Raw genomic sequence first — 26,454 nt, 5'->3', positions numbered from 1 at the left:
GTCGGTCCCTTTAAAAGAACCAAATTCACAAAGTCATTCCGTCCTGAACATTTGAAAATCAATCTAGTAGGTATGACCGAAGGTCCTTTCTAATGACCCAAAACTTCATCATCCGTTTTTGTTCAAATTTTCGCGCCAAATGGTAATTGTTTTATTGGGTATCCAAACGAGCTTGGATTCCTGAACGCATTGACAGCTGTCAATAAATGTCACTCACGTCAATAAATGTCACTCACTTTGACAAAATGGAGCGACCGCGCCGATGTGTTAAGAAAATCTTTAGTTACTTGTGAAACCTTTGAGTGTTTTTACTTATTAATATGCCAGAATCCTTAATTAGAAATTATGATTGATGTCGCGAGACAATTTTTTTTTGTTTTCATCGAATGTTCCAATATCTATGAACATTCAAATTTATAGTACACTACAGAGGACCTTCGGACGATAATAATTGGCCCTGTTGGTTGGAAAAATGTTTAATAAAACAAAAACTTCAAATAAAACGACTCATCGACATATTGTATATTTAAATACATTTTGTAAATTATATAAATCGATGAGTTATTCTTGCCAAAACTGTAAATGTGAAATTTCAATTTTAACTTTTTAGTTAGTAAAACCGTAAGTTCCTTAGGAAGGACCAAAACAATGCGTTTTTTTTTTCGGTAGATCATCTCTATACATCATAACATAGAGCTCCAGTAACTGACATCAGTGGGATAACTTTATCATATGAAAATTTTAACTTGAAGTGCTGGGACTGACAGGGTATAAAATTTTAGTACTTTTTGAAGGACCTTCGGTCTTACCTCCTTAAAAAATTTAACCTCGGTCTTACGAGGATAAGACAGGTGCCATTATGTGAAAATAAAATCGATTTAATTTTAAAGGAGTTTATTATAAAAAATCAGTACAAAAATAGTGTGATATCGCTAGCTATAATATTAACACAATCAGTCGTCGGGCTCGGCGAGCGGGCGCAGCGCGTCGCGCAGGCGCAGGTAGCGGCGCTTGAACTGCAGCCCGCAGCCGCGCGAGCGCCGCAGCTCCAGCAGCGCGCCGCCCGCCGCGCGCGCCGCCCACGCGCGCATGCGCACCTCCGCGTCGCACTCGATGGCCACCTGCAACCATAGCGTCATGAGTGACGGCGCTTCAGGTGGAACTCTGCACCCGAACCCGAGGCGACCAAATTTTTAAGTCAAGAATCTTAACAGGGCTGGTAAATGAAAGAAAAAACGGCTTATTCCACTATTCCCCATTGACAGATATGCGTTAACGCCAATTGGAGCTTATAATGTTTAAAATAAAATCCTAATATAACGGGGAATAGTGAACAAAAAGTTCACTAATCCCCGTTGACGGGGATTGCCAACGGGGAATAGTGGAATAAGCCTCAACGGGGAATAACGGAAATTCGCCTGAATAGGCTACGATCCTAAAAAAATTTTTTTTAATCCGTCAATTTTAATATCAAAAAGTATCGGACACGTATATTTTTAATTGTCAATCAAACAAATAATTACAAAGTTATGGTGCATTGAGTTCCGCGCGACGTCACGTGCTGCACTTTTAAGCACTCATTGACGTCACGGGCCTCTTCTCATAAAATTTGGCGCGCTTTATCGCGTGTTCTCTTTAAATTTTCATTAGTTTGAAAAAATGAAATATACGTGTCGAGTACTTTTGATAAATTAACTGACGGACTAATAAACTTGCTTTATTAACCAAGAAACATCCCTTTAATATCGATAGTAAAATTGTCAGTCGACACTATGGGCGCTTTCAATTTAAACGTTTCGTGCCGGACGTTTGCCACGCGTTTGTAAGACCACACGTTGCACCACCTAACTTTGACCGTAACTATGACGATATACATTTTTTTTTTTTTTTTTTATGTGATAGGAGGCAAACGAAACATGGTGGAATTTTGAAATGCCACCTGTAGGCCTAAGATGCGCGCCGCGACAAGCGTTTATCATGCCATTTTATTGATTTAGCCCATACATTTTGACGTCGATAAAAGTTATCACGGCGCGCGTCTTAGGCCTACTGGAGGGAAAGTAATCTTAATCCTGCAGATAGAAAATTTTACTGAAAGAAAACATTCCTTTATTTTTGAAAAGAAAGAGAACTGCATTCAAAGATTTTCGATTTTTTTTTCGAAAATTCACTACCATACGATTTTCTATAAAATAATTAAAATTATTTAAGATTTCATGGTTTTCTTTTAATGAGGGGTGTTTGCAATCGAAAAATCCGCCAGATGGCAATACGTAGACGGTAGTATGATTTATCAAGTATGTTAGAGAGATTTCATCCTTATACTTAACCCTAACGATCGATGTAATAAAAATACAGGGTGTAATTTTTAACAGATTTTAGTTGTGTAGGGGTTCACATTCATTCACATTCGTTCTCATTCATTCATGTCATTCTGTTGGTACAATAAACAGTCGCATTTAGATCGCACTCGAAAACGGTTGTTTCATTCCGCCTCCTCACACTGGCTAATAGTTGGTTAATAATACTCCTATAGTTGGTTCGATTCCCGGGTGTGGCAAGCAAATTTTTGAATGCAGTTCTATTTCTTTTAAAAAATACACGTCTGGTAACAAATTACACAGAATGATTATGATAGAGCGGGTCGATCCCACTTTATCCATTGCGAATTTTATCGCAATACAGAACCTGCATACTGGCCATGTTTTATTAAATATTTAAAACAGCTTTCAATCAATATTTACAATGAGGTACAGATTACTTATAAAAAATGGCGTAAGTGAAAGGGTGGATTTTGACCGGGTGGGCAAGATCTTAAAAAAAAAGGGTTTAAGCGATAGATGTGATTAATTAAAAAAAATCTATCGATTAGTTACTTTGAAACACCTAGTTGGTTTTTTTAGGCACCACGAACGCTGCGAGGGGGCGGCACAATAAAAAAAAATGACTCAGCGTTACAAAGAATCGTAGATCCGTCGCGATCGTAGACTCACCCGGCTGTGGTCGAGGCGGCGCGTGGTGTAACCGAGCGCGCGCGCGGCGTCGCACAGCGCGCGCAGCGCGGTCGCCTCGTCGCAGCGCAGGCGCACGCGCGTCATGCGCCGCACCAGCCGCTGCATTATCAGCTCATTCTGTGGAAGGAACACGTCATCAGCATTAACCCTCCGTGTACGAGGTGACTAAAAGTTACGTCCCGTACCAGGTGGGGTATGACATACCCCAATATACAAAGTGATAAAATTTTCATTGAACATTTTTAGGTGGAATTAAATATTAAATATTGATTATTTACGTATGCTAATTAGGTGTAAGAAAAGCCCTGAGCTGAAAATATTTATTTATGTATTATTATAACATTTTTATCATAAAATAACAAAAAGACACTATTTCCGTTGTACTACAAGTAGGAATCAGTTTCTTATGTATAATTTTTAATTAGTGCCTTCAATTATGACAACCGTTTTATATAACAAAGTACAAGATATGTACTTATAATTTAAAAAGTAAAATAAAATCTGGAAGGGTATAAATTTATTTTGATTATAGGTTTTCAATTTACTACAATTCTGATGAAAGAAAATGAGTATGCTCAATGCATAAAATGGGAGCGTAACAATTTTATTTATTTATAAAATATGCTATTCCATTTCAGTAGCCCATAAATTGTATCACCAAGTATAAATTGTAGCCCATAAGTGTATGTTCACATACATCTTCGGATCTCAGTACTAAACTTCCAGATTCGCACTAAAAGTCATCTCATTTGACTAAAAGTGCTTGAAAATTTCAGATTCCGTGAAAATCATGAAAAATATTATTTGTATTGAATTTTATTCAATTAACAAAGCTAAAAATATATAAATTATACCAAAACTTTTTGATTATTTTTGAAGCAGCAGCGCCATAATTCCAGCTACTGAGAATTTCAAATTCAGCACTTGCAAATTTTTAAAATTATGGTGATTTTTAAAGGACTGGGGTGTGTCACACCCCTCCTGGTACAGCGAGGGTTAAAGGTTCCGTCGACCGCCGACGGGCGCAGGGCGCGGGCGGGGCTCGGGGCGGTCGGTACCTGCGCGCCGGGCGAGTCGTGCTGCGAGGCCAGCAGCAGGTCGTCGGGCTGCGCGGGCTGCGAGTGGCTGAGCAGCGCGTCCATGTCGGCGGCCGACAGCTCGGCGTCGGGCGCGTCGGCGTCGGCGGCGCAGGGCTGCGAGCGCCAGGCGCGCACCTCCTCCTCTGCGCCACGCGAGATAATATTTTTAGTTTCCCCACACATATTCTAAATCCATTGCTAATATACACAGTGAAAATCAAATCGTTGGCTTCCTTTTAAATTAACACTATTCATGATACACAGCACATTCCCAAAATATATGAGATAAATCGATGCCAATGATATAATGTACAAAGTAATGTCACGAGTGATTATGTAGGTCATGCAAACGCTGCAATATTTCATTTTATTAAATTGAATCACTCGCCGATCAGTTCTACACAAGTTTTCAACCTATTTCTTAGTGTGCACACAATTGTCAAGATTTAAATTTTAATTATCGTAAATAAACAATAAAGTACAATACAAATAAAACACTATCTCGCGTACATAGTGGTCCTTCGAGCCGGATCTGAACCAGCGTCAAATTGTTAGGTGTCGAATCATCCGCAAAATATTTACCTTCGGATGAAACTTCGCCGTGAAACCGCAGCATTAGAAGTTTCAGATCATCCCAAATATAATTAATCTAATTAAATACTAATAATGGAAAGGACAAAGGTAAGTATGTTTTTTTTTAATTCATATCATATTTTGCGGATGTTTAGGAAGTTAACCTTAAACAGTGAATAGGCTCTATTACTTACGTATTATTTTACATTATTAAAACGTGTTTTTAATTGTAGCATAACTTACAGTTATTACGTAAACCCTAGTCTTCTCAAAATAAATAAATATGTTTAACGAATAAACAATAAAAATAAAATAAATAAAAATAGAGGTTTGAAGGTAAAATTTTGTGAATTTGTTGAATTACTTAGTCTACAAAAAAAATTAGTGGATTATTTAGTTTACAAACCTTGGACGAATAAACCACTGGACGCGTAACGAGTGACGTTTTCGTCTTTACCCCGCTAGCACTTGCCAAGGCTAAATTAGCCATGGTAAATGTTGTCAGGTTGTCACTTTGTCAGTATGACGCGATCTCTCGAAGAGTAAAAATATCACGAAAAATGGGTAAATGCGCCGTACTTTATTGCAAAAATTATTCCGGTCACACAAGAAATGTTTCTTATCACGCGTAAGTACATTTTAAATCTATTATAGTAGCTATTTTTTCGTAAAATAAATAAAATTTGATATGTAAACAAAATATGATTACGTCATTTTAAAAAGTACTCATTGTACATGTAAATGCTTAAAACATGTAGCATATTTAATTTGGTTGGATTATAGGTTTCATTCATTCATTCACATCTCATTTTTTATGACGTAAAGGGCTTGAAAAATGTCGATAAGTTTATCGATATACCAAACAAACTGAAACTTTATTTTATTTTACATTTAAACTTTTCATTGCATCTAAATATTAATAATATCATCACAAAAATACGCCAAATGACTACGATTACATATTATTATTTTTTATTTTATTAACAGGTTTTATTTTCGGTATGCAATACAGAGGTGGAACCTTTTAGATCTGTGTCATCCGTCACGTTTAGTGAAATACCGGGGTGGTTGGAACTTGATTTGGTCCATCCTGTCATCAACTGTTTTTCAATGGGACGACTTCTGAACATCAGAGAGATCTTGACTGTCAAGATACGTGGAATTAGGCCACTGAACTCTTCAAAACAAAACCAACACAGGTGAAATATCTGAGCATCTCCCTTGACAACAAATTGAACTGGGCGAGTCATATCGACAACATGCATAGTGCCTAGCAAGCATAGCGGCCACGGGTTGTATGAGAACCACTCTATCGGCATCACTTGACTTCTTTCTGAATCTCAGACATTTAGACCTCATTATTCAGGAGGAAGCACAAGCACCCACTCTAAGACTTAAAGGAAACAATCTATGAAAGCAAAACAAGGAGACAGTATATTCCGCGATTCTGCACAAAACCCTAAAAGAAATACCCCTCATCAACAGGATAGGTACCCTGTGTACACATCTTCGACCAAAGATAATATCCAGCTTTCAGCGGAAACGCGAAATTGCTCTGGAATCAATGAAGTTAGGATATACCGACGTCTTCAAAACCGAAATAAGTACAGGGAGGTGTCTTCTCGAATGACCTAAACATAAGAATATCAACAACATTAGATAAGAATTAAATAATCTCAGATAGTGCATCCGTACCTACTGCAAGCGCTACAAAGCAATACATTGTCATAATGTTATCAAATTGTGTTTCATGAAATGTATAGAAATAGGCTATTGATGAAACTTTTGTCCGTGACGTGAGACAGATTATAACATTTTTTGTTGAGACCAAAAGCTAGTTAGCAGTCGATCGTAACAGAATATTACTTGTTTATTGTTTTACGAATTTGATAATGATAACACAGCAAAAAAATATTTCACCTAGTTACCTACCTATATGAATAATTTGTAATATTATTTGTACCTATGATTTACCAATGGCACTATAATAAACACGATACAAAAAATAATTAGTCTTTCAATTAAAGAAACTTTCAATATTAAATCAATCCATAATTCATTTATCTCGTTAGGTTCATTCATTCATTCATTTACATAACTATCGATAAAAATTTACGATCTTTTCCCAGCACTAAATATCATCATTTGACAACTGTCAAACCTCTCCCCCCGCAAAGTGGTTGATCGTGTTTCCTTAGAAATCTTGTAGGTTTCGTGTCCAGTGGTTTATTCGTCCAAGTTACAAACTCATGCGTTATATTGTAATCTGACGGATGACATTATGCATTATTAGTTAGTACACAAATAAAACTATGAAGTATGAACACAAAAATATAAGATGAATAAAATGAACTTTTCCGATCGAATTTGCATTTGTAGATGATCTTTCTTATTACAACAATAAAATACAAAAACATACTAATGTAATTTGTCACACTTCGAATAATTAATTGGGTACTTGATTTCTATAAATCCAAGAAGACTAATGAGTTGGTTTACAATATGCTGTATAATTAATTAAGATTAATAATTAAGTTTAGCATAAACATTGGTGCATTAACAGCACATAAAGAATTTGTTTTCAAGTACACAACTAAAATAACACAATTTAGCAGAGATGCAATACCAGTTATTAACGGCTGAAACATTAGACATTAGTAGTAAAGCAGTCTCGCTCGAGTGCTAGTTCCGACGTCGAGCATTCTAGCTAGACAGCCGTAAAACAAAAAAAAAACGAATGAGCATAAATATTAAAAAAGTGACGGATCTTGAGATGACGGCGAATTCTTGCTATCGGCGGGTGCTGCGCGTCGACTGATGGTCGCTGACCGATGGTCGCGCGACGCCGCGGTGCTTTGGTAATCTAGCTTTATGAGCCTTGCACACGTCACGGAGCTAAATCGCCAAAGCGCCGCGACGCGCGCCGGCGCCGGGCGGACGCGCGCCGTGCGGAGGCACGAGGCGGCTCTGAGACCGCGCCACTCAGAGTCACCTAGTACCTGGCACGGCTTCGCTCCTTTTGTATCCGCAGGTCTTCGTCGATCGCTAGTTTCTCCCTGGAGTGATATGCTAGCACGAAAATAAGTAACACGTACACATTTCCAATTTAAGGCATCACAATGAAATGAACGCTAGCAGACGGCGTTCATCGAGTTTTAAACCTTACTTTTAGTTTTAATAATTACATTATTTGGGTGTGTTATAAAAAATATTTGTTTTCAGACAAAGCAGTCCATATTTTGTGCAATATAATAAAATAGCAACGGCGCACACTGGTTCAAGAAACGATAAAAATGGAATTAGCGATTTATTAACTTTTTTCGATGGAATCATGTGTAGAATGTTATAAAAAACGTTTTGTTTAAGTTCTATTTTTCTGAGAAATGCGTAGTTTTTGCTATATTACATATTTTGTGTTTTATTTGTATGAAACGTTTCCTTCACGAGGCTCTTATTCAAAATGTTAAAATTTGTTAAAGATGACTACTTATAGGTTTTAAAGAGTTATACTAATAGAAGCTAATACAGTAACAACTTTGTCCCAGTGCGTCCCCGTTTAGGATATAAGTGATATTTTCTAAGGTACGAAAAAGTATACAAAATATATGGATATAAGGCAACTTAATGATAATTTATTGATTTTCTAAAATAAAAAGAAGCTAACAATCATTCCAATCTTAATCTTTTAGTATTCAACATCATCATCAACGTCTATAAATTCAAAAGTTTCATCATTATTTGAAGCTAGTTCATTAGGAAGAGGAGATTATGGACTCGCACTCATTTTTAGGTCTTATTGTTGACAAAAAATGATCCGAAGAAATAAGTTTATTATTTAAAATATCACGATTGGTCACTTTTCGGTTAAATTTACGCGTATGATTCTCTCTGATCTTTCTAAAATCTTTATTCTGCGATTCTGCAGCTTCTTCCGATAGTGCTCCTATAAGCATAATATCTAAGTGCTTTATGATGTCACCTCCATGTATAAGAAGCTTATGCATGCAGGATGGTATGTAATACCAACCGTATAAACTGACGAACAACTCAGCGGTTTTCCATCCATATTGATTAAGGTTTTGGTGGTTTATTTGCTCACCGGAAGCCATAGCCCATAATAATACAGACAACCTAGCGATCAGATCTTGACTAACTCCAGTGATGTTGGATGTTTTTTCTGGATCTGCAAAAAATCTACGCGTAGTATTTCCGTTGTTTGTTGTTCCAGCCCCTTGCTGCACAATATCTATTAGCAATCCAGTTTCATCGCGAAACCGTTATTGTATTTCAGCTTTTCGTTTCTCCATAATTGCTTTTTTATTTCCTCTTACTGTCCAAGTTTTAAATTCTAGTCTATAAGCAATGTGTAATTTAGTCTCCATAGCCCCTATCCATGCGTGCAATGAAGATAGGCCATACTTGTACATATTGATATTTAGGGATCAGTTTTAATTTTGTTAAATTATTCATGTCAGTTGATTTTGCTTTGCACTTAGATATTTTGCCAATAGGAGCACTATCGGAAGAAGCTGCAGAATCGCGGAATAAAGATTTTAGAAAGATCAGAGAGATTCATACGCGTAAATTTAACCGAAAAGTGTCCAATCGTGATAATTTAAATAATAAACTTATTTCTTCGGATCATTTTTTGTCAACAATAAGACCAAAAATGAGTGCGAGTACAAAATCTCTTCCTAATGAACTAGCTTCAAATAATGATGAAACTTTTGAATTTATAGACGTTGATGATGATGTTGAATACTAAAAGATTAAGATTGGAATGATTGTTAGCTTCTTTTTATTTTAGAAAATCAATAAATTATCATTAAGTTGCCTTATATCCATATATTTTGTATACTTTTTCGTACCTTAGAAAATATCACTTATATCCTAAACGGGGACGCACTGGGACAAAGTTGTTACTGTATTAGCTTCTATTAGTATAACTCTTTAAAACCTATAAGTAGTCATCTTTAACAAATTTTAACATTTTGAATAAGAGCCTCGTGAAGGAAACGTTTCATACAAATAAAACACAAAATATGTAATATAGCAAAAACTACGCATTTCTCAGAAAAATAGAACTTAAACAAAACGTTTTTTATAACATTCTACACATGATTCCATCGAAAAAAGTTAATAAATCGCTAATTCCATTTTTATCGTTTCTTGAACCAGTGTGCGGCGTGCCAAATTTTTATTAGCGACTCAGAATCGGCAACCCCTTTTTTTCAGTAAAAGTATTTTTTTACAGAGCTCATTATAAAAATTCGGCAACACCTTGCGACGTCACGCGTACAGTTCGAAAGCAAAATCGGAGAACGAAAAGGAGCGATCAGTTCAACGCCCCTCAAAAGGTCGAGAGAACACCACTTTCCCACAGTCACAGGAGAGAACCGACCTTTTTGCTCGAGCCAGCGCATGCGCAGCAGCCGCTCCAGCGCCGGGCGCGCCTCGGGCGCCGGCTGCAGCGCGCGCCGCAGCAGCGCCAGCGCGTCCGCCGCCAGCCGCGCGAACGGCAGAGGCGCCGCGCCCGCGCCCGCCGCCGCCCACGCCTCCCACGCCGCCCAGCGCGCGTCCGCCGCCGCCGCGCGCTCCCACGGCAGCTCTGCGGGGAGGGCACGGTCAGCTCGCGGCGAGTCTCGCCCGCGTCACGCGGAGGCGACGATCGCATACACGTTTTAAAAATGTTAAACGTTCGTAAAAATCGACGACTTCGCGACTCACCCGACCGCAGACTCGAGTTCGTTTCGTTGCGAGCGGCGCGACGCGTAACTTCGGTACCATAACTTTAGGGATTGCGAACACGCCTACAGCTAGGATACCAAAGAGACGAGCCGCGCCGCGATCTTGACCGAGGACTCCGTCGGCGGGCGCGGCGGGGCGGCGGGGAGGAGGATACTGACCGCCGACGAGCATGGCGAGCAGCACCAGCGCGGCGGCCCACAGGTCGGCGGGCGCGGCGCGGGAGGGGCGCGGGGAGGAGGGTACTGACCGCCGACGAGCATGGCGAGCAGCACGAGCGCGGCGGCCCACAGGTCGGCGGGCGCGGCGCGGGAGGGGCGCGGGGAGGAGGGTACTGACCGCCGACGAGCATGGCGAGCAGCACCAGCGCGGCGGCCCACAGGTCGGCGGGCGCGGCGCGGGAGGGGCGCGGGGAGGAGGGTACTGACCGCCGACGAGCATGGCGAGCAGCACGAGCGCGGCGGCCCACAGGTCGGCGGGCGCGGCGCGGGAGGGGCGCGGGGAGGAGGGTACTGACCGCCGACGAGCATGGCGAGCAGCACGAGCGCGGCGGCCCACAGGTCGGCGGGCGCGGCGCGGGAGGGGCGCGGGGAGGAGGGTACTGACCGCCGACGAGCATGGCGAGCAGCACGAGCGCGGCGGCCCACAGGTCGGCGGGCGCGGCGCGGGAGGGGCGCGGGGAGGAGGGTACTGACCGCCGACGAGCATGGCGAGCAGCACGAGCGCGGCGGCCCACAGGTCGGCGGGCGCGGCGCGGTAGGGGCGCGCGGCCGCCGCCAGCACCTCGGGCGCGGCGTAGGGCAGCGTGCCGCACACGCGCGCCAGCAGCCGCTCGCGCGCGCCGTGCCTGCAACGAGCCCGGCGCGTCAGACACAGAGACGGGAACGTCGTGACCGATATGAACAGTTCGACGGGAGACATTGACACCCCGTTTTGTGCGATGACTTAATCACAAATTTGATTGGTATTTAATACACTCAGCGGCACGGAATTTGGCCCAAGCCTAAACAACCACATATGAGGCCAAATAGGTGTTGTATACCTAAGTTTCGTGTGACATGTTAAAAGAACATTTAGTTTTGTTTTTGGTAATTTAAGAGGCAAGATTAATAAAAAAAATGCGTCTGTTTAACTTTTGTGATTCTAAAAACGCATTTCATTGTTGGAGCGCAAAGAGTACGTGTAAGTTTAAATTCGATATTAAACGTTCTATCTATACGTTTAGCGTTTTCTTTTTAAATTAATCTTAGGTTATTCTCATTTCCATAATTTGAGAATAATGCCCATTACTCCAGCTCAAGTTGCTCAAATAGTGTTGCTTAGAAGTCAAAGACACATGCAGCGGGAGATGGCTGAAACTTTCAATTTATCGTGTACAAACTTAGGATAATGCATTAAAAAGGCATGATCAGATCGCCCTTTACACAAGAAGACCAAGAAGTGGGGAATTAAGGTATATGTCAGCGCGCGATGACCGCAGATTACTTGTAATATCAAGAAAACAAAAATTAAAAGATACTGAGTTTTCTTCTTTATTATCCAATATTAAAGGTGTAAAAGGTCTGTTTTTTTTTCAATAATGCTTCACTTTTGCATATGAGTGTCCATAATACAGGCTGTGGTTTAGTAAAACAACGGCCGGCTCTCACCTGAACAGCGTAGCCATCCCGAAGTCGGAGATCTTGACGTTGTCGTGGTGGTCCAGCAGGATGTTCTCGGGCTTGAGGTCGCGGTGCGCCACGCCGCGCGCGTGCAGGTAGCGCAGCCCGGCCAGCAGCTGGCGCCAGTAGCGCCGCGCCGCCGCCGGCCGCATGCCCACGTCCGGCTCTGCAACGCGCGCCCCATACCATCGCCGCATCGCCCACTCCCACTAACCCGATACCAAGCATGCTTTCGCCCACTTCACGCCTGGTTGCGAAAAAAAATCACTATGTATAACCGGTCGTCTTCGTTACGAAGGTTTTATATTTATGACTAGAGCTAGGATGGAGACTGAAGTGTTACGAGATATAAGGACGCTGACATAATGTAATATCATGGGCTGAGATAATAACTTATATGTGCCAAAAGAAAATTATTTGTTATGTACCTACTTATCATCTTTCTTTTAATTACCACAAAAAATTATTACGAAAATATATTTTAATAACAATCTAATACGAAAAAATAAATTGTATGCAAGGGTGATGCTGTGAAATGATATTTGAGTTTGTCATTTCTCCCAATATTCTATCTACAAACAAAGCAACCAACTTTTTCGCAATCAGTCGCGAAAGGATTCTTGATTACGGGTTAATATAACATAACACGAGTACTTTCCAGATTTCGAGGTGTTGATCGTCCTTGCACATTAAAGTCTCACGATCTTTCATCTTTCTACTCAGAAGGAAAACAGCGCGCGAATTGAATGAAGACTATGTGAATTTTAGCAATTCTTAGCTAAGCTTAGGTTTTTTCGCAACACTAGTCTGCGGTCAGGTCAAAGTGAATGCAGCCCGATCATGTATGAACGACAGTGTCGGTCAGTTCAACTACAACGGTCAGAAGTCTACGAATTTATGGCTTTGTCAGCAGTCGTGACAATACAATCTTTGCGTTCTCAGCGGGCACGCACGCACGGTCAGATCGCATCAACACAAAATGTATGTATTTATGTAGGTATAATTTTGTATTAATATACAGGGTGTTAGGTAAATGGGTATATGAGCCGACACTAGCCCATGTTAACATGGGCATATAATGGTGAAGTCAGAAATTTGATATCATCATTTTAATTTTTTTAATTTTCATACAAATAAATTTTATAAAATCCGATTTGTATGAAAATTAAAATAATTAAAATGAAGATATCAATTTTCTGACTTCACCATACCATTTATATGCCCATGTTAACATGGGCTAGTGTCGGCTCATATACCCATTTACCTAACACTCTGTATATTATAATATTTTATGTATTATATTAGTATACATTTTATGTATTTGTACAATTTTGCACCGCCTACTTAAATTCTGTTTTGTCTAATTTTCTGGTTAACTGGAAGAGAATGCCACATGGCATTAAGCTCGCCTGTTGTACCACTGTTTATTATGTGTGCAATAAAGATTTTAAATAAAGAAATAAAATGTATAGAGACCGAAAATGTTCAAACCTGATGTGTGCTGGCTGTGCTCACTTTGACCAGTAGCCTGATTCACGTAATAAAACTTCAACGACATCCAAGCGATTTGATCGCTGGAGTCACTTTTCATATTCACGTTTTAATCGCCCGATTTTGTTTATAAACGTATTCATTCAATCGTTGCCTCCGCGGTATTCACCTATTACCTATTTTGAAGTTTGGTTTAATTGGATGACAGGTCAAATGACTTATGCCGAGTTGCGATCCTATCGAATAATCGTTCTATCGAAATGACACGTGAATACGGATTTAGGACTGATCGGTTGACCAGATTAAATGTTGTTGTTTTCCTAATACAAATGTTGATAATTATTCTTAAAAATCCGCTACCTAGAATCATGCTTATGCTCCTAACAAAACAGGGGTGTTACGGATATGGATACGAAATTCAAAGTCATCTTCATCCGCATTACCAACTAGTAATGTGGAGCTTTTACGGATATTTCATAATTGAAATGTTTTTCATAATGAAGCTCTAGAGATTATTTTTTTTATTTTCTAAATGTAAGGACTACTTCTAATTTATACAATTAGGTAGATGGGGGGTACATGAAATTGAAATGTGATATAATGATATCTGTATGGACGTGAATCTTATAAATCCACATCTGCGGATGTCAACATTTTTGCTTCCGTAACAACCCTGGGCGGATCAGAGCACTCGAAACCGGGACGAAGTTTATCGGGAATGTCAATCGACAGGGGCTCACCGATGCGGTCGAACAGCTCGCCGCCCTGCGCGTACTCCAGGAACATGTAGTGCAGGCCCTGGTGCGCGCGCTCGCCCAGGCAGCGCAGCACGTGCGGGTGCCGCAGCGCGCGGTGCAGCGCGGCCTCGCGGCACGCCTCGCCCGCCGCCCCCCCCGCCGCCGCCGGCTCCGCGCGCACCGCCTTCAGCGCCACGGCCGCGCCGCTGCGCGCGTGCACCAGCAGCCGCACCCTGCACCACAAGCGGCCATTAGCGGCGCCTTCACGGAAGCCCCGCGTGCTTTAGAGTAGGCGCACACCGTTGATTTTTAGTTGGCCGATAGTTGTGCCCGATTTCAAATTGTATGAAGAATCGGCCAAATTGAATCGGCGCAGTGTGCGCACTCCCATACATACCCATACTGATCAACAGCCCGACAACTATCGGCCGACGAAAAATCAACTATGTGCGCCTACTCTTATTCCATTTTTTTAACACTAGCTGTGCCCGCGACTTTAATATTTCCCGTTTTTGCATAATTTTTCTTTACTGCTCCTAACCCTATTGACTGTATGGGGATGTTATTCTTCGACGAATAGGCTATCCAACACAAAAAGGATTGATCAAATCGGACCAGTAGTGCCCGAGACTAGCGCGTTCAAGCAAACGAACTCTTCAGCTTAAATAACGTTTTTTTATTATTTATAGAACAGGTGTTTACATTATTTACAATATATTTTAAAATAATTAATTATACAAATTAATAATTTTAAACTATATTCTTAAGGATCAGAGGTGAGAGTGCTTTTTTAAAAGTAATGAGCGGCACCAGCAAATATCGATTTATAAAATAACCGAAAACAATAATTCCACAAATCAAATTAACGTAATAAGAAATATGCCTATGCCAGAAATAATGATCTAGGTCACAAATATCACAGTCCCTGAACCGAGAGAACGTCCGTCACAGCCAAGCGCTCGAGCGAAGTGTCGCGGCGCGCCGGGCGGCCGGTTTCTCGTGCATTCCCACTCTAAGACAGAGACAACAGGACCGAACGATATGACGTCACGCTGACGTAGCGGATGTTATTTCTAAGACGGCCGTTCCTGATCGTGCGGCGTCCTCGACCGCTGCCTGCCTGCTCCCCATCAGCCACGGCTTCTTCCGCGCGTAGCATAACCTCGCCAACGTTTGAAAACTGGTCTGCGCAGCTCGGTCCCGCCAAAGGCTGGTCATCGCAGCCCTGGTCCGCAGGAAGCTGATGCTTGGAGCCCTGAGGTGCAGCTTGAGGCTGACCCTCACCAGGTTGGTTCACCCATGTTCGGTTCCATGGTTATCTGGAATGTCAGTGGTGTATGTTCAATGTATGACAGTTACAAGGAACCGAAGTGAAACCGTCGTTTCTTGAAGTTAAAATTCACAAATATTAGGAAGATCACAGCCTTTTAGCACAATCCCATGCGTGCACTCATGTGATTGCGATAAGAGATCCAAAATTGATGTTAAAAATAACTAAACTCAGACGGTGAATAATAAAAAATCAATTAGTGAAAATAAAATTACAAATGTGGGAAATAAATGACTAGTCCTACGAATAATATTTAGCTCTAGAATGCTATTTTCCGTAGACAAGTTAGAACAGTAAGCACAAAAAGAGGCCCAAAGTTTGCATAATGTGCTTACTACCCCGTTGCCGTCAGCAGAGGCCATATTTGCATGCCAACACTACGCCTTGGGTATTAAAAACCCGCGGCGTCTGCCTGGACAGAGCCAGAAACTGACAGAGGCCGTATTTGCATGTCAAAACCAACACTACGCTTCAGGTATTAAAAACCATCAACGTCTGCCTGGACAGAGCCAGAAACTGACAGAGGCCCTATTTGCATGTCAAAATCAAAACTACGCATCAGGTATTAAAAACCATCAACGTCTGCCTGGACAGAGCCAGAAACTGACAGAGGCCATATTTGCATGTCAAAATCAAAACTACGCATCAGGTATTAAAAACCATCAACGTCTGCCTGGACAGAGCCAGAAACTGACAGAGGCCGTATTTGCATGTCAAAGTCAACACTACGCTTCAGGTATTAAAAACCAGTCAGCATCTACCTGGACAAAGCCAGAAACTGACATAGGCCGTATTTGCATGTCAAAGTCAACACTACGCTTCAGGTATTAAAAACCAGTCAGCGTCTGCCTGGACAAAGCCAGAAACTGACAGAGGCCGTATTTGCATGTCAAAATCAACACTACGCTTCAGGTATTAAAAACCAGTCAGCGTCTGCCTGGACAAAGCCAGAAACTGACAGAGGCCGTATTTGCATGTCAAAATCAACACTACGCTTCAGGTATTAAAAACCAGTCAGCGTCTGCCTGGACAAAGCCAGAAACTGACAGAGGCCGTATTTGCATGTCAAAATCAACACTACGCTTCAGGTATTAAAAACCAGTCAGCGTCTGCCTGGACAAAGCCAGAAACTGACAGAGGCCGTATTTGCATGTCAAGTGAAGATTCGCCATCCTCCAAGAATGCTCCGCAAGCCCCTGGAGTCCACTCGCCGCGCCACAAGCCCGTGTGCTCGGCGGCCTCCTGGGTTTTTCGATGCAGAACCCAGCCAGCAACTCCAAGTCATAGCGGTGATGCGCCAGTGCCCGTTTAAACTTGTATGGGCAGCACGTTCACTTCAAAATACACGCTCGGCCTTCCTCTGCACATCAAATATCAAAAATTATGCACATATTCGTCAGGATCGTATTCTTCGATGTTCGCTTGCGAACCAAACATTGCTCGTTCGTTCGCCGAACGCTCGCCGCTCCCTCCGGTCACGCCGCACCCGGGCAATGTCCGTGAGTATACAAGGGTAGATAAGAAAAGAAATACAAAAGTGACAGGACCTTGTTTGTAGCAAACCAGACAAAGCGCCAATATTCCTGTTCACTACGTCCTCCCTGGTAGTTGCGCGGGTCGCGCTGGTGCTCTTGCTCCATGCCCCCAGGGCCACCGCATCCACAGGAATGCGCCTCTCGGAATCCAGCAAAAGCAGCGCACGACACTCAGGGTCAGGGCTCGAAATTGTCAAACCACACATGTAATGCAATAAATGATTTGATTTGATTTGGAGTCGACGGTAGTACTACTGACGAAGACGTGGGAAGGTTACCCACTACATAATTATTTTGTTTGGTCAAACCAAAATTTTTACTAAGACATCGTCTTGTGATCCATCACGAAAACCACAAGAACTATCGCGTTGCTTACAAGATTTTGAAAAGTTGTCACGTACGTAGTTGATTCAACCTCCTGACTTCCGATTCCTCGCATCACACGATAAGTCGGGATTCTATTAAAATAAAATTACAACGCTTCAAAACTGATTAGGACATTAACGAAATGTATGACCCGCTGTCAATCAAAATATTAACGGGTACTTTTTACACTAATATTGCGGGTATTATGCCACTGAGCTGGGATTCGACTCTAAGCAAAAACACACTTGAAGACCGCCTCCCACTCGAATTCCCCAACTCTGCTTTTGAAAGTAAGAATCGACAAAATGACCAATACAAAACGTGCAATATTTATTACTAGGCTTGTTCTTACTCGGACACTGAACGGATCTGTGACAGATCGCTCCGAACTAGTACAATTGGTCAAATGTAGTTAGTTCATTTTCGTACACCGATTTTTTTTTAATCAGATCGAACGAAAAACGTCTTTATTACTATCACCTTTAAGTACAATGTCGCAAAATACTCGCAACACACTCACAGAGCCGAATCCATCTCGCACGCCTGCGCTTGTCACCAATTTAACGTGTCGTTCACACCTATTTATTCGTGATCGGCTGTACTAAAGTGAACTAAAGGAATTGCTTCCTATTAGTACATAGTACATGTACTACACAAGCCTATTTATTACTCCTCCCATCATCCGGTGTCGACGGTGATGGTTTCGCAGTCGCGTCGCGCTGTAGGACCGCACTCTCCGTATTTAGTTTCCTTTGGGCAGCGCCACCCTTTTTATGGCCCATACTGCCGCAAATGAGAAGCTCCAGAAAAATAATATTGGACGGTGTCACTTACAATTGCAATCCACCCTCAAACGAGTCAATTCGCGACAAAATTTTCCCAAACACATCGTCGCGCGAGCTATGGCGGCGGCCGTACGAACTGTCACAGCGCCTACAAAAATCACTATGAGGGCTACGTGAATATTCACGATTCCCAATAGGACTACGACGCGGAGTGCGTACACATCGCCTAGGTGGTGACCTACCTCGATACTCAATACTCGATCGATGCACACGTTCATTTAACGGCGGCATTCGATATTCAAACAAACCCGACGTTTAACTAACTTTTATCACGACACTGCCTACGAGAATAATCACGTTCTTTTTTTAATCTAGACGAACGCCTGGTCATCTTAACTTTTAACACTGCACTGATAATCACAAACTAAGGCAACAATAGATGGCAAAAACGGTTAGAACGCGTGGTCTATCCCACTTCTGATCTTAAGGATCAGAGGTGAGAGTGCTTTTTTAAAAGTAATGAGCGGCACCAGCAAATATCGATTTATAAAATAACCGAAAACAATAATTCCACAAATCAAATTAACGTAATAAGAAATATGCCTATGCCAGAAATAATGATCTAGGTCACAAATATCACAGTCCCTGAACCGAGAGAACGTCCGTCACAGCCAAGCGCTCGAGCGAAGTGTCGCGGCGCGCCGGGCGGCCGGTTTCTCGTGCATTCCCACTCTAAGACAGAGACAACAGGACCGAACGATATGACGTCACGCTGACGTAGCGGATGTTATTTCTAAGAATATGTATACACGGTGACAGGGAAACTCAACCTATTCCTTGAAAGGGATTATACTAAAGGTCATTAGCAACAAATTACGTCCAGTGAACCAGGGGTCAAAACTGGATGATTACTAAGTTATTAGATTTTTTTAGAAATTTCTGACTTGTTACCAAAAACCATTAATTGTGAACTACTCCACTCTAAAACATTGAATTGAATTGATACTTTTTGAAAGCTGAAAGATTAGAGATCATTTTAAAAAAAGCGCTTGCCCAAAACTTACGTAATCCTCAGAAATAAAAGATTTCATCCCCATATAATGTTCTACGATTTTTCGTACTTTAGAAACAAAGTACCATTTATGGTTAATAGCGAAAAACTCAAAAGTGGAAACTTTAATTCCCCTCCCCCTACAAGTTTTGAAGAAATTGCTTAGGTACCAGCTCACCCATTCTACACCTGCTTTGTTGAGTGGACTTAGCTGGATGGGCGCTGGATGGAGCGTAGACTTCATCGAAACCTACTAAATCTCACGCCGGCGCCGGTCAAAATTTAGAGGGTGCGCCGCCATTAGTATTTTTTTTAACTCGGTGCGCACCTTTATAGGCCAGTAGAATTCACAAAAATGAATTAAATCGGAAATAATTCCTACAAAAGATTTTTTTGCTTTAATGGCTTCATTAGTTGCCCATAAAGACTCTCCTAGGTTTTCGACTTCGACATAGTTGTGCTTAAGTGGTGGGGGCCCCCGAAAGAGGCGTTTTTTCGGTTTTCCGGTTATACCGCGTAAAGGACTTACCCTATCGAAAAGTGTTCTTCATGACGGTTGAAGAGCACTTAATCCTGCATTAAATAAGACCAAATTCATGTTTTGGACAAACCGTTCTCGTGCTTATCTTCGACAAAGTAGAAAATGTACGTATAATTAATAATCCTCTTTACGTCCAATAGCTCGTCACCCGCAGGCTCCCAAGCCTTATAAAGGGCCACCTTAACCAGCGTATCCCTGTCATGGCTCGCGAGTTGGATTCACCAGCTATCCTTGTTCGTCCCAGCCGATCCTTAAGTACGGTTGCTGCACCTCTTACTTGCACTCTCCTGAACGACTGTGTTATCTACTATGGCTGCACCCTCCTGCACGACTGCATTAGCCGTATGCCTGGTCCAAGGTTCGACTCCAATGCCTTATTTCCGATTTAAAATCTAATTCTACTGGCCTATTAATGCAGATTGCATAAAGTAAAATTTATTAATATTAAAAAAATATTTATTTAGTAAATGATTTTCAGTGTTCATAGCATTTATTTAATGTCACCATGTTGGGTTATTTATGGACTCGTTTTGTATTTGTAAGGACATCGATTGATACACGCAACATGAAGTGATCTCGCTAATAGTTTGCAATCATACCAAAATCCATAGTGAGAGGCAAATGAGTCTGAGAATGAGAGATATTGCAAAACGAATGTGACAAGGCTATGAGTGCAAACTTAGTGCTATTATGCAAAGGTGTGAGCCGAAAATATAAAGTCGTAGAAAAACAAGCCGCCGCCGCGGCGGGCCCGGCGGCAGTGACCGCGCGGGGTGGTTAAACTTTCAAGGATGCGCCGCGCGAGCCGCGAGCTCCAATCATAAGCGTTTTTTCTACACAAACTGCAGTCTCGATCTAGTTCCGCGTCCATCTACGAAAATTAACCGTCACGCCGCTCCGAGCGCCGCCCAGCGCCCGCCGCTCCCAGCGCCCGGCGGCTCTTACAACACGAGGATCTTTTAAATTTCTCTTATAATTTAGGGTTTATATTATATTTATTTTTAGTTATTTAATTTTTAGCGTTAAGAGTTGCATCTCAAACTAATTTGAAAATAATAAATAACTAGAAAAAATTGAACTGCCTAAGGCGGGAATTGAACCCACAATGGGTTTTTTTTTGTTCCAAAGGAGTGGTCAACTGATAATAAAAACAATTTATTGTGGTACCTAGCAAGGGCATTATCTCATTTTGTAATGTTGCCCATAAACATGCCATTCCTTCGAATACACTAAGTCTTGTATACCGCGACGGGGAAAATCAAAGCGCCGCTGGATTAAGATTATAAATATAAAGGCATACTATACAGCCATACTCATTAACACAAACAGAACAAATCAGTTTCGAGCTCAAATATTTTAGATACCTAATTGAGAATGTTACTAGGTATGCAAAATCACTTGAAACCTATGTTACAGTTAAGCTTTTACATTTACAAATACATTAGTTTTTATTTCATTCAAAAATACCCAGTAGTTATGATTTTATAGGCATTCAAAGTTCGCTTAAATATTGAGTCCCGCCGACGGTCACGTGACCCCGCGTGACGTACATTCACAGTGTCCGCTCACTAGAAAACGGATATAAACATACTTAAATACATTTTTTTTTGTAAATACAAACTTATCATACATACTAGCTTTCCGCCCGCGGCTTCGCCCGCGTGGAATTTTGTCTGTCACAGAAAAACTTTATCGCGCGCGTCCCTGTTTCAAAAACCGGGATAAAAACTATCCTATGTTCTTTCCCGGGACTCAAACTATCTCTATGCCAAATTTCATCAAAATCGGTTGCGAGGTTTAAGCGGGAAAGCGTAACAGACAGACAGACAGACAGACAGACAGACAGACAGACAGACAGACAGACAGAGTTACTTTCGCATTTATAATATTAGTTGGGATTAACACCCAGACCCATCACAGAAATTAAAATTGAACCAAACCCAAACTTGATGCGATTGTGTCGTTTTATTGCGAATTACATCCCAGCTTCATCATTAGACCCCGATTACTATATATAATTAAAATACTCATCAATACAAAACGAACGAGCCCAAACTCGATGCATTTAAGTCGTTTTATTATAGAGTTCCTATGGCCACCTTCCAGCTCCATCATCAGATCAGCTCCATGTCACCATAATATTGCATGGTCATCCAAATCACATGTGTTTGCGAAATTTCAGCTTAATTGGTTGTCTGGAAGTTGGTATTAATTCAGCTTGCAAGATTCCACCCATACAAATATGAGCCAGTCACTGTAATATGACGTCACGCGCATAAAATGGCGGGCCGGCCGCCGCCCGCACTTTTAAAATTCAATATCTTAGAAACTAATTGACATATCGAAATAATTCTTTCACGTGTATTTTTTATTTTTAACAGAGAATACAGAAAGCTAAAAAACAAAATTAGTGAACATTCTTCATTATGTCAATACCTAATACATACATCAGATGATCCATTTGCTCGTTTGCCTCCTGTCATATAAAAAAAAAAAAATAGCACGTCCCTGTATTTTAATACATTTTGTTTTTTACTATTTCACGCAAAAACTACAGTATGTTTATAACCCAGAATAACACATTTTATTACACTATAATTTATGACAATATGTGACAAACTAAATTTCACACTGATAAAGCCGCAGGCAAAAGCTAGTGATGAAATAAATGTTTATATGTAAATTTAGCTCATAAAAATACAGGCATCTTGAGTAACATTGAACGGTAAAAATTATGCACTAATGCACAATTTTTTTACTGTTCTAAGTACTTCATAGTTGCTCTGGCAATATAAATTCAGGTAATTTTGAAAAATGTATGTAGCTACTGTATTTTGTGCATTGATTTTCTATTTTGAAAGTTACGATGAAATTAAGTTACCCAAGACAGTCATTATGTAAAAAAAAATATTCTTCACCCACTGTTTTTTTTTGGAAGTAGCTATGGCCTAAATCCCAACTAATATCCCAACTATATAATATAATATTATAATATCCCAACTAATATTATAAATGCGAAAGTAACTCTGTCTGTCTGTCTGTCTGTTACGCTTTCCCGCTTAAACCTCGCAACCGATTTTGATGAAATTTGGCATAGAGATAGTTTGAGTCCCGGGAAAGAACATAGGATAGTTTTTATCCCGGTTTTTGAAACAGGGACGCGCGCGATAAAGTTTTTCTGTGACAGACAAAATTCCACGCGGGCGAAGCCGCGGGCGGAAAGCTAGTATAAAATATGTAGGTACAGTAGAATCTCAATTATCTGGACTTATTCTTTACGGCTTTAATTCCCGATTTAGCCTGGACCCATCAATACAGCACGGTGCCACCTGTGATACGGCTCGGCGCCGCCACCGTAACACGTTCTGACGTCGTCTTGGTATCATCAAAAGAAATGGATTCACCCAATGGTCTAACTAAATTATGTATTATATAGAACCCTTTCTACAGTAACAAGTTAATTATTGTTTGATTTTACTTTAAAATCGATTATCCGGATTTTCATTATCTGGAATAACCCTGGTTTTATTAATTGATCCGGATAATCGGGATTCTACTGATTCTATCCCAACTAATCCCAACTAATATTATAAATGCGAAAGTAACTCTGTCTGTCTGTCTGTCTGTCTGTCTGTCTGTCTGTCTGTCTGTCTGTCTGTCTGTCTGTTACGCTTTCCCGCTTAAACCTCGCAACCGATTTTGATGAAATTTGGCATAGAGATAGTTTGAGTCCCGGGAAAGAACATAGGATAGTTTTTATCCCGGTTTTTGAAACAGGGACGCGCGCGATAAAGTTTTTCTGTGACAGACAAAATTCCACGCGGGCGAAGCCGCGGGCGGAAAGCTAGTGGTACATAATAATGAAAGCTGTGTTATAATAAATTATTATTGCTTTGATTATTATTGATTTAAGTTCATATAGGTACGTTTGTTACTATTAAAATATAGTTTTGCGATTTCTTGCCAAAACCACATTAAATAAACAAACAACCCATGTTTGTTTGTAATTAAAAAAATAAATATGTAATCTAAAAAGCATTTGGAGAAATGGCGATGCTATTGTACGTATTTAATAATATTCATCTCCAAAATATCTGAATATGCCTTTCAAAAGATCTATAAAACGTGACTGCAAGTAAAAATACTTACTCTCCATAGGCACCTTCACCGAGCACTTGCGCCACGAGCCATCCCTCGACGAACTCTCCGCCGGCCGCCATGTCGCCGGCCGCGAGGTCAGGTCACCTGCAAGCCTGCAACAGAGCGCCGTCGGGTCAATCCCATGTCCACGACCCACGTCCAGCCTCCGCCCGACACGATCGCACCACGCCGCCATGCCATTACCGACACCACCATTTTACATTACATCTTCACGAAATCTCGCAAAATATATCCAAATTAATTATCCCTTACCGTTAATCGATATTAATTGCGAGAGAACACTACGGTATTGGAAGAAATCAATTTTTCAACAGCCTTTAAATGGCGGAAGGCACGTGGAGATTGGCGAACAAAGCGATTGCCGAACATTGCCATCGCAGGGTCGCGCCCGTTCTTCAAATTACGTTTCTTTATCGATTAGTCGTGTTTCATCAAAATACGATGCATTGAAACAATATGCTGAGAACATTATTGATTGATATATCTAAATTAAATACTAACAGTAAAATTAAAAACGTAAAAGCAGCACTAACCTTTCTAGACACCAAGCACCATTTTGCCATTTTTCTTTCTGCAGGCGAGGAACGAACGAGCGGGTTTGCGTTTTGTTCATTCATTTCATCCACCAAAACGGCTGTAACTAAACGCAGAGATTAATATTTTTGTCTGTGTCGCCGCGCCGCGCCGGCGCTGGGATTCCACGCGCAAAGCTACTCACAGATGGCGCCAGCAGTAATCCATTTCCACTCATGTTAATTTTTTTCTGAAGTTTTTTGTACTCTCTTTGAATTATCACGATTTATTTAAAATAAAATGAATTTAACTACACTTTGATGAAATACGCTCGCACAATGAGGGTTTTCACTGGTTTTCGCGTATGAAAGATCCGCTAGATGGCGGCATAGAGAAAAAGTAATATAGTTCCAAAATACTGAACTGAGCCCCGATTACGGTAATTTTTAACGTCAACAATCCAGACACGCTTCTCGATTCTGCGATACGATTGGTCGTTCAACAGCGTACGTCAGCTGTTTTGACCAATCGTATCGCAGAATCAGAAGCGCGTCTGGATTGGAAACGTTAAAAGTTACCGTAATCGGGGCTATGTCCTATGCATGACATTGACAGTGGGGCGCCACCGTCAATACCGGATCGCTGGTTCCGATTTTTGCCATGTTGGAAACCATATAGTTGAACGATGGTAGCGCCCCCCTGTCATAGTGTTCTAGGCACAGATTGTGGTTCTAGGCCACTGTGTATAATTTTAGTATGTTTAACCTTTGTCAAAATGATTATTTTGTTTTTCAGAAATTCTGTTTATGTTTTTATGTTACGCGGTTATTAATGAGGGTTTTCTCGATTTAAAAATCCGGTGCATGATTGGTGGATTTCGACATATCTGTCAATGTCATATCAAAAATCATGCAGCATTTGGACCTCGCGTCTACGTATTGCCATCCTAGCGGATTTTTCAATCGTGAAAACCCTCATTAGCAAGGAAAAAATATTAGTTTGATTTATTATTAATCAACTGTAATATTTTCAACTGCAATGCAAAATGACTAGACGACAAACGAAGTTCAGCTGTATTGACAAATCAATCAATTAAGCTATATTGATGCTGTAACGTAAACGATGCGCAACTGCGCCTTTAAATAAAAGCTGACAGAAACCTACAGTCTAATTTTTTAGAAATCAGCAGAAATGTCATCAAAAATGGCCAACTGACATAAAAATATTTTTAGTCTGTGAACTAGTGATGCGACAAAACCTCTCGTTAATCGCGAAGTGAAATTATTGTAGTACTTGCGTATCATCGCCGGGTGATCGTCAAAATACTAAATATGCAACAAAGTCGCAACATTGAATGTGAACTGATTATGAAATTTTCGAGAACAGGAAACAAACTGTATGCACAGATGTAATCAAAAAAACACTGGACAGTAAAACAATCAATGATATCCGTAAAGTTAATAAACTTCAAATAGTTGCAAAAAGTTCTTCTTCTTCTTCTTTTATTGATGGCGATGAACTTGTGCTTTTTCGCCACTGTTCCGCCAATGTCACGTGCGCAGCTTTTACACAGTGATAGAATCATAGAATCAAATAAAATAAAATAAAAAAAAAAGATTTTTTTCTACAAGACTAAGCGAACTTATCGACCTATTTTTGACAGTGTTGCTACTAGTGACATCTTGCTCGCTCAGTTCTTTGTTGCTCTTTTCCGCTAGGGAGGTAATTTAAGATGCTATCAATTGAAAGAAGATTTTTATTTTCTTTTATTTTATTTACTTATATAGGAAAATAAGTAATGGAACAATACGTAAGCATAACTGCATAAAAAAGTAAAATAATTTCGTTTAAATAAAACCGACTAAAAATTAA

The 26,454-nt window shown here is 40.9% G+C and overlaps 1 protein-coding gene across 1 annotated transcript; it reads right to left on the bottom strand.

Moving 5' to 3' along the window:
- Positions 1 to 877: 877 nt before the first annotated feature.
- Positions 878 to 24,692, bottom strand: LOC135072760 (serine/threonine-protein kinase grp). The gene is made up of 9 exons (XM_063966797.1): positions 24,603 to 24,692; positions 24,058 to 24,153; positions 14,304 to 14,533; positions 12,061 to 12,238; positions 10,492 to 11,258; positions 10,068 to 10,274; positions 4,073 to 4,236; positions 2,994 to 3,131; positions 878 to 1,121 (listed from the first exon to the last, which is right to left on the bottom strand). The coding sequence occupies exons 2-9, from the start codon at positions 24,126 to 24,128 to the stop codon at positions 954 to 956; spliced, it is 1,923 nt and encodes a 640-aa protein (XP_063822867.1). The 5' UTR covers positions 24,129 to 24,153; positions 24,603 to 24,692; the 3' UTR covers positions 878 to 953.
- Positions 24,693 to 26,454: the final 1,762 nt, after the last annotated feature.

Source organism: Ostrinia nubilalis, chromosome 6 (assembly GCF_963855985.1).
Source record: "Ostrinia nubilalis chromosome 6, ilOstNubi1.1, whole genome shotgun sequence".
Classification (NCBI taxonomy): domain Eukaryota; kingdom Metazoa; phylum Arthropoda; class Insecta; order Lepidoptera; family Crambidae; genus Ostrinia; species Ostrinia nubilalis.
This window is presented reverse-complemented; position numbering and strand designations above follow the sequence as displayed.